The sequence below is a fragment of the Capsicum annuum genome, chromosome 10, assembly GCF_002878395.1.
Source record: "Capsicum annuum cultivar UCD-10X-F1 chromosome 10, UCD10Xv1.1, whole genome shotgun sequence".
Classification (NCBI taxonomy): domain Eukaryota; kingdom Viridiplantae; phylum Streptophyta; class Magnoliopsida; order Solanales; family Solanaceae; genus Capsicum; species Capsicum annuum.
The window spans coordinates 220,473,284-220,483,390 of record NC_061120.1 but is presented as its reverse complement, the minus strand read 5'-3'; the positions used below and the strand labels follow the sequence as shown (position 1 = coordinate 220,483,390).

At 35.6% G+C, this 10,107-nt stretch overlaps 1 protein-coding gene and 1 pseudogene across 1 annotated transcript; both read left to right on the top strand.

The window, feature by feature from the left end:
- The first annotated feature begins 5,023 nt into the window (after window positions 1-5,023).
- LOC107843992 lies at window positions 5,024-9,772 on the top strand (annotated as a pseudogene).
- LOC107843991 (ABC transporter C family member 4-like) lies at window positions 8,142-8,738 on the top strand. Its single transcript, XM_016688449.2, has 2 exons — window positions 8,142-8,458; window positions 8,540-8,738. Exons 1-2 carry the CDS (start codon window positions 8,272-8,274, stop codon window positions 8,620-8,622), a joined length of 270 nt encoding a protein of 89 aa, XP_016543935.1. The 5' UTR covers window positions 8,142-8,271; the 3' UTR covers window positions 8,623-8,738.
- Window positions 9,773-10,107: the final 335 nt, after the last annotated feature.

Genomic DNA, 10,107 nt, shown 5'->3' with positions numbered 1-10,107 from the left:
AATTGACCACCGTTTGTTGAAACGTTGAAAAGAGAGAATCTTTGAGTAAGTTTCATGTAATTTGATATACAAATCCTATTGTACTGTTTGAATGACTTGGTGGCCTAAACATTATTTTTAATGAAAGATATGTAACATGATAATGTATGGCTGAGAGATATAACTTGCAAGTCTTGGTATAACGATACCAAATAGATGAGCCATAACAGAGTAAGATTTTCATATTTTGATTTCAAAGAATGTTTGTATTAAATAGTTAAAAATGGGCTTAAAGAGAGTTAAGTGATTACCCGAAGAAGACAATTGAGTGTAAAGGATCATTGCTGGAAATCGTGTTTTACCGATACGAGTTTATTATATTCCTAAGAGGGATCATATGCTAGCCTAGTGCCCTTTGGTGTATTAGAGATAGAGACTCCAACCTTTGTGGCAAACTTCGGTTGGGGGCTTGGCCGCCGAGTTAAGGGCGTATTCCATATAGCCCGTGGGATTGTAGAGTTGTAGGGTGTACCACCTAGCTCAAAAGTAAAACAAAGAGTGAGTCGTGGTTTCAAAGGAATGTTTTAAAGTCTTCAATTATGCCGACGTGTTTTCATTTATCTTATGTAAATTATTTTATGAATTGCTCCCATTTAAGTTGTATAAAAGTACTTTATTTTGGGTTGCTCTGCGTACCAGTACATCTGTATGGACCCCTATATTTCAGGATCTGAGGCACAGTCCTAAGGTCCCGCTAAGCAGTAGATTGGTGTGTCTGAGAATTGCAGTTGGTGAGCCTTCTCTATACCAAAAGGCCTGATTTATAAGACTTTGTTATTTCATTTTGGTTTATGGTTCGACTGGGGGCCTTGTCCTAGTTTTAGACAAAATGTTGGTTTTGATGTATTAGAGATTTCGCAGACTAATCTTAGATGTTGTTAGAGATTTGTGGATTTCATTTTAAATAGTTTAGATGGATTATAATATCAACCATGTTTCCTTATGATAAATTTTCCGCATTTCTTTACATTGTATAGATGTAGTGCATGATTGTCAGATAGAGAAGGGCGCCCGGACCTTCATGGTTCGGGATGCTCGTCGCAGCCAAGGCATCGGCTCGGGTCATGACAGTTTCATCAAAATTTGTTAGTTTGTGCGAAATAAGCTGCGACCTCATTGCCCTCCTTGTTGCAACACACTTCAAAAATATATACCGCCATCTCCATTCCAAGTTCAACGACCATATATTGAAGCATTTATCCAATGTCCCCCTTGTCAAGTACTCAGAGTTTGGGCTTGCAGCTACTTTAACTATAGTTCAGGAGTACTAAATGCTTATCTCTTAATAATATGTCAAAAACATGTGTCCAAACACCATTTCTGTTTGAAAAACAACCATGGGCAAATATATATATATATAAAAGAGCATTAGAGGCATGCTGATGTGGCATGCCTCAAAATTCACCATTCCTATTTATCTAATTTCTGGTTTTTTTGATTTTTTTTTTCAAATTAATCCCTTTTTCAAACTCTGTCCATTTATTTCTTAATAAATTTGTTAAATATCAACCCATTTTTCTTAATAAATTTGTTAAATGTCTTTAAATTTCACACTTTACAGGTAGCAAAGGAAAAAGGGAAAAGACTCAAATATGCCATTGAATTATCAAAAATGACTCATTTATGCCATCAGTTAAAAGTTGAGCTCATTCATGCCATCGCCGTTATAAAACCAGTTCATCCATGCCATTACTTTTTAACAGTGTTTTTCAAAAAAAACTTTGCCACGTAACCTTTTATTAGATATCCACGTTATTAATTAAAATAAGCAAAAAGACTCAAATATGCCATTGAACTATCAAAAATGGCTCATTAATGCCATCAATTAAAAGTTTGACTCATTTATACCATCATCATTATAAAGTCAACCCACTCAGGTCATTACTTTTTAATGATGAATTTTTAAAAATAGCTTTACCACGTGTTCTTTTATTAGAAGTCCACGCCTTTAATTAAAGAAATCAATATTAATTTCAAAATAACTGAAATTAGTTAGTAGCAGGATTATTTATTTCAGCATTTATATCATAATGATGTGAGAAGTTATTCCACATACATGGTAGGATAATTGAAATAGAAGACTTCTTTTATGCTGTTATTTGAAAATGATTTTTCAACAATGTATGCTCCACTAATTCGTGATGGGAGAAGTTATCCCATATACATGGCGAGATGATTGAGATAACCGACTTCTTTTAAGTCATTATTAGGAAATAATTTTTCAATAATGTATAATCTCTTAATTTGTGATGGGAGAATGGAGAAGTTCTATTGGTACGCCTCTCTCTTTTTCTTTCTTGCCCTAATCGTTCATTGACTTATTTTCTTGCAACTTCGAAATATATATTGGAGTCACTGGAATTAAAACAAATCAGTTACTGTAGGATAGAATTTTTGATGATTCTATTAAACGTAATATTTATAATAATTTAAAATCAACTAGAAATAGCCAAAGATATACATTAATAACTATTTTTTATGATTAGAAAAATAGTTGTAGTAGGAAAAAAAATACTTTAATGGGTATGGATCGGGTTATGTTAAATGAATTAGTTATTTTTAATGAGTCTAAGATATTTTGAAATTAATACTGATTTATTTTAATTAATGTGCGGACCTTTAATAAAAGGTCACATGGTAAAACTGTTTTTGAAAATCCACCATTAAAAAGTAATGATATGGGTGAACTGATTTTATAGCGACGATGACATAAATAAGCTAAACTTTTAACTGATGACATAAATGAGTTATTTCTGATAGTTTAGTGGAATATTTGAGTCTTATCTTTTTATTTTAATTAATGACATGAATAAAATGCCACATGTCAAAACTATTTTTGAAAACAATTATTAAAAATTAATGACATAAATGAACCAATTTTATAAGGTAATGGCATGAATTAATCAAACGTTAACTGATTACATGAATGAGCCTGTAACGAATGCTCGGTCTTCTCCTATTCCCTTCACCAACTATGTTAACAGTTCTTTTGAGAAGAAAAAAAAGTCAAAGCTCCATTTGCTTTCTTCATCTCTTATTTGAGGTTCTCCCAATTAACGAGCCCTGTAAGTGTCAATTTCATTTTGTAGCCCTATCGTACAACAGGTTCAGTTTGTGTTGGACTATAGTCTCTTCTTTAATGGTGATTTGTAGTTGACGTAGGGAATCTTTTGGAACACATTAGACTTCAGCCTCTTGATATCGTTAATGCTTGCAGTCAGTTATTATTACCTCCTTTAGTTATTGCCTCCGATAGGTGAACTTTTCCAATATTGTGTACAATTAAGCTAATGCAATCATGGATTCACTTTTACAGGGAAGGATAAATCGGTTGTTTTGTGGAGTATTCATGATCATGTATTGATAAGGCGTCTAGGAAGATTACAAAATTAGGGAGGTCATTTTCAAGTTCGAGGGATTATGATGCTATGGGGCCGCAGACTAAGTTTGTGCAGTGTCCAGAAGGGGAGCTGCAGAAGAGGAAGGAGATTGTGCTACTAATTTTATTTGTTTGTTGGAAGATGTGACTTTTTTTGATTCGTTATACCTCGATTATCGTATTGTTTTGTTGTATTTTTTTAGCTACTATTTGATGCTTCATTATTATCTGTTGTTTTGTTATTATCAGTTGATTCTTGTACCTTGATTATGGTATTGTTTTGTTGTAGTTTTTGCTTAACTGCTATATGTTGTTTTGTTATTATCAAATGATTTTTGTACCTTGATTACGTATTGTTTTGTTTAGCTGCTATCTGTTTTGTTATTATCTATTGATTCCTCTATCTTCATATGCTCTACCTTCGCCAAACCTCACATTGTGGGTCTGCACTTGGTATGTCCTCATTGTTGAAAAGAAACAATTTGATTTATCTATGGTTGCTTACTTAATTGTTCCTAAATGCATTATCCTCCCGTAGAAAATTGCTCTTTAAGGAGTTGATTCTCTTTTGAACTCATCTATTAAGAATAGGAGTAAGAGTCATAAGCATTCTGTCAACATGTTTTAGAAGCATTATAGCCTAAATAGTATTGTCCCGTTCATCTCTTTTCCGTATTATATACCTTTTGCTAAGTTAGCTACTTATGTTATCATACGATACTCTGCTGGTAATGCACGAGGCTACAACAAGTATTCATTTAATAGCTTTCCTTGGTAATCATTTGATTGGATTGGCTTCAAAACTACATTCACGTTTGTAGTAAAATTTTGCAAAAGACTGAATGAGGTGTGGCTAGGAACTGAGATGACTATTTCTTTCTTGCTAATCCCTCCACTCTTGGTGAACTGTGTTTTTACCTCCCTTTTCTGTATCATGTTTGGTTGGATTTGGGCATTTATTGTAGGTTTTGGGCTTCATATGGTTTGGACTATAGCATTTGAATAGGAAACTCATCTTTCTGTATACTAAGATAGACTACTTTTAACAATTATTTTTGTTATTCGTTAGTCTTAGATTTTGTATCTTCCCCTTTCATTTGCCTTTTCTCTGCTTCAATTCGATTAGAGATGCTACTTGCTGAAAACATCTGACATCTTAAAAGTATGTCTTGTTGCCAACTTCACTAGATTAAAATGTTAATCATCTCATCTCAATTTCAGAACATAGGGATTTTTAGCACTGTTTACAGGTGATACTGGTGAGATTCGTGCTGAAGTGAGAGAACAAATAGATACCAAGGTTGCAGAGTGGAGGGAGGAAGGAAAGGCAGAAATTGAGCCTGGTGTCCTCTTCATTGACAAAGTACATATGCTTGACATTGAGTGTTTCTCTTTCCTAAACCGAGAAAAGGAGAATGACATGGCACCTATATTGTTGTTGCGACCAATAGAGGCATTACTATAATCCGGGGAACAAACTACAGATCCCCACATGGGATTCCAATTGACTTTCTTGATCGCCTGCTCATCATCTCTACACAACCTTACAAAGAGGAAGAAATTTGCAAAATCCTGGACATCAGATGCCAAGAGGAGGATGTAGAAATGTCGGAGGATGCAAGAGTTCTATTGACCAAGATCGGGGTGAATACCTCTTTGAGATACGCCATCCACCTTATCACTTCTGCAGCATTGGCTTGCCAAAAACGGAAAGGGAAGGTTGTGGAAGTGGAAGACATTACTCGAGTCTATAATCTGTTTTATGATGTGAAGAGATTGACACAGTACTTGATGGAGTATCAGAGCCAGTACATGTTTAAAGAAATATCAGCAGGAGAGGCCGAAGAAGATGAAACTACTGCAATGGTGTCCTGAAAGCTTATCGACTTGGGATTCAGGAGGTTGCAACTTAGCTTTGGCGAGGTATTTCGCTACCTGGTTCTTACTTGATGATTTCTTCTCTTCCATTTATGTTTTCTGACTTGAACAAAATGTTAATTGATAAATGTGGATCCAATATGATTTCCTATTCCTCCCTTTAATTAAGAACCACATCTGTTAGGCATTCATATAAAAGTTTATGCGGATATATTGGGATTTAGGCTATTAGTTTAACTAATCAATTTTATAATTTATAGTAATTAAGTTGATATTTCGAAGTTATCAAGTGGTGATGATGTTTTGTGATGTAAAGGACTTCTTTAACCATTCTACATAAGCATTTTTGAGCACAGTAAATTGAAGTTCATTCTGGAGCAAGTAACCCCAAACCTTCTGCAGAAGGCCTTACTGTTCAAGCTCGAGGTATTTTCCAAGGACATGATGATACTGTAGAAAATGTTCAGTTCTTGCCTTCCAGGTAGCTATCACATCTCCTCCCACATTGTATAAGATGTTGAGTTTAGTCCTCCAGTTTTTTTGATAGGAGTTGTGATACTTGATGTTGCTTGGGTTAAAAAACATTCATGTAACGTGCGCTTGACTGAAGATGAGCTAATACTCGCATGAGCTGTCATGTCTCATGTCAAGCTTCTTTTTCTTCTGAATCATGTCTTGGAAATTTCAACCTTAAGCCATTCGATATGATGTCCCTTTTGTTAATATTATAGCCTTTATAGTGGATTGTTCCTTTTGTTTTCTGTTTTACAAAATTGTCAGTTATACAACTAGAGGAATGTATGATGTTTTTGTTAACTTTATAAAGGCTGCACGTGGTCTGAGTAAGAAGTCAAAGGAGCAGATTGTGGACATTGATGCTGCTGATGTGAACTATGAATTGGCAGTTTTGGAATATGTTGAAGACATTTACAGCTTCTACAAACTAGCTGAGGTATTTATTGTCTTGAACTTGAGCTTTATTTTCGTTTCTTGTATACTAGCAATATCTATGATCAAATCGATTTTTTGTGGTTCTTTGCAGAGTGAGACAAGAGTTCATGACTAATTGATTCACAGCCTACCACAAGTTTGAGCTTAATCAAGAAACTCTTTACCTCACAATCTACATTGTTGATTGCTACCTCGCTGTGGAGACTGCATCAAGAAGGGAACTGCAGTTGGTGGGCATTAGTGCCATGCTTATAGCCTCTAAATATGAAGAAACTTGGGTTCCCGAGGTAAAATATGAAAGCCTCTTTCACCAAATGAGCTGTTAATGTCTAAAGCTAACAGCTTTCTAAATGTTGTAATTTGTTTTTTCAGCTCAATGACTTCGTGTGCATCTCGGACAAAACTTACAGCCACGAGCAAGTGTTAACTATGGAGAAACAAATTCACGAGCAACTGGAATGGTATCTAACAGTCCCAACACCTTATGTGTTCCTCGTCCGTTCCATCAAAGCTTCTTTACCTGATTCAGAAGTTAGTTCTTTAATTTGGGCTCCCGAGATAAAATATGAAATCCTTTTTCACCATATGAGCTGTTAATGGCTAAATCTAACAACTTTCTAAATGTAGTAATTTTTTTTTTTTTAGGTCAATGACTTCATGTGCATCTTGGACAAAACTTACAGTCACGAGGAAGTGTTAACTATGGACAAAAAATTCTCGGGCAACTGGTTGTCGTGGATGTGAAGTGAAGTTAGCCATGTGGAAGCCTCATTGTTTGCCGATTAACCGACTATTGTAAGTGTTTGGTTATTGTTTTCAGTACCAAAGCTCCTCGGTTACATAGTTTTTGGGTTTACATTGTATTAAACTGGTTGGAAGTCAAAGGTATGTTTGATATCCCTTTAGGGCTATAACATATCTGGTTCCGAAGAAGATCATCTATACTTACTTGGAAAGTTATTTCTCTACGAGTTCTTATGTTTTATTACTCAATGTATAAACCAGACACAAGAGGCCGATGAAACTACCACATTTAAATACCTCAAACTAAACTTTGTCTTTCAATTGCGTCGATCTTGGAATAAAGAGCTTATAAGGTGATACAATCTTTGTCCAATTCTTTTTATTGGTGTCTTTATATTCATAGAATGACCGACTTTGTTCTCGCGGTTCTCATACAAATTCATATACATTGTCATTTTCGGGAACCTGAGAATATCATGGACTACAGTTTTGTGATTGCTCTACATATCAACAATTATTGCATCCTTCTGGTAACAATTCTGGAAATCTTTGTACATCTATGTTACATTGCGTTAAACTGGTTGTTGTGGATAAAGTTGCCGTGGTTGGTGAGGTGAAGTTAGCCATGTGGAACCCTCATTGTTTGCCGATTAGCCGACTATTGTAAGTGTTTGGTTATTGTTTTCAGTACCGAAGCTCCTTGGTTACAAAGTTTTTTGGTGTACATTGTATTAAATTGGTTGGATGTCAAAGGTATGTTTGAAATCCCTTTAGCGCTACAACCTATCTTCTTCTGAAGAAGATCATGTATAGTTCCTTCTGCAGTTATTTCTCTAGGAGTTCTTACATTCTGTTATTCAACAAACGGGTGTCTTAATGGATATGTCATAGAATTGTTAAGTGCACACTATTAACATATAATGTTTTGTTTTATAAATGGTAAACAGTTGGTCATACTATAACTATGAGAATGCTAGAGCTGTGTTGCTTAAAAATATAAATTGCAGAAGAACTCATAACATGGAAAGACAATAATCTGCGTTAACAAATCAATTGACATTCTGTAATATGATTTCAGGTGAAACGAATCAGTGAAGTGGCTCAGGGTTGCAAGATATTGGCCACACACACTAACAGTCCTGGTGTAAGCATCTGCTTCTGAATATTTCAATTTCATTTGGTAGACCTATCGTACACATTTGTTTCCCCCCTGGTGGTTTTTTGGTAGCCAACATAAAGCTGGTGGAAGCTCTAGGCTACTAGCAGATGAGTTGATTCCGATGGATTCTACTGTGAGTGGATATGCCACTACTTCACTATTCTCTAAAGCTGTTTGGGTTTCGATTAATCCATTGCTTAGTACAGGATACCAATCCCCTTTAAAGTTAGATGAAGTGCCTTTGCTTCCACCTGATTTCCAAGCTGTAAGAACGTCAGAGTTTTTACAAAAAAATTTCCCTAAGCCAGGTGAAAATATGAAGTATCCTGTATAAAAAACATTGATCTGATGTTTCAGGAGAGACGTAATAATTAGTTTCCTTGCAATAGTGCAGTTGTCTGATATATATGTCGGAACAACTCTAATCCGAAGTTTCATTGCTACTGCTTCTGCGGATAGAACAAAACTTTGAGCCCGATTCAAATTATGACATCTTTTCTACTCTACGTCCTTATTTTTGCCATATTCTATGCTATGTAAACTTACGAATTTAAAATAGCGGTAAATAACAATTTTATTTTTTCTTATGACAAGTAAATCCGCAGCGCTGCACCACCCGCCCAGGTTAAATTCCCACTGATGTGTCGACTAATTCTACATCCAACCTTTTCGGCAAACAGGAAGCGTTTTCATTTCTCTGCAATATTTACAAGAGCCAGTCAACAGTGTTCTGCAGAAGATTTAGTACCTTGGAAGTTACCAACCACCTCAAGAACCCAGGATACATGGAAGTTTTCTGTATGACCTCTTCTATGCTGAGATACAATTCCAAGACATGTACTTATTCTAGCTTTTTTCGAATGTCTATGTTGTCTGAAGTTTCTACAATAGGGTAACTCTTTTCCCACCAGTGACATGTCTGACTAATTGTACTCCCAACCTTTATTGTAAACAGGAAGTGATCTTCATTCCTCTGCAATTTTTACAAGAGCCATTCAACAGTGTTTTACAGAAGATTTAGTACCTTGAAAGTTACCAACCACCTGAAGAACCTAGGATACATGAGAAGTCTTCTGTGTGACATCTTCTATGCTCAGTATTGAACATATTTCAAAGCGAGGAAATCACAAGTTATTGCAGTTGGTGGTAGCACCTCCTGGTTTGGGAAACTCGAGGTGATTGCACCATGAGTTCGTTTTGAATGTATCAACGAAAAATGAACTTTGGCTATATGTACTATTCTGCCGATGCTGCGATAAGTATTTGACAATGCCAACTGAATCAAACTTCTTACCCTCCAGAGGTTGGGACGCTCCTCAAGTTCAGTTACTTGTCCAGACCATAGTTAAAATATAACTGACAGTTTCTTCTTTTGTTTCCTTTTCTCTACACCTTTTTTGGACATAAACGTAACAAATGGTAGGTGGAACATTATTAGAAGTTTGTAGTGTGGAGTTTGATTGGCTGGGTGTCAATCGTCATGTTCAGATGAACCTATTGACAACCTCTTTTTCATTTAAATTGGAGCCAAAGTAGTAACAGTGTTCTTGGAACAAAAAAGTACGAAAAGATGAAAAGTAGTATCATTTATTCATATAAAGTTTAAAATATATCATAAAGAAGCATGTGTAGAGAACTTACTTAGTCCAATTAATGATAAGTTGCTTTCGTGCCATTTTGTTTCGCACAAGGTAATTCGACTAACAAGAACAAGCCAAAGCTTCATGTTGTGCTGCCTCCTCCTGCCTCAACATCACAAGTGTATAATGGTAGTAATCCCCGCTAAAGTTCGTACTCAACAGGAGAAGTTGAATTCTTCTCTTGAGTTATTAACCAATGGAAACATCAGCACCCTGGCAGGATGCAAAGAAATAAGCAGACCAATATATTTGTGAAGGTTTTTGGAGTTCTTAATCCTTTGTTAAAATGAGTGCATCGAGCAAAATAGTGCCCCCTT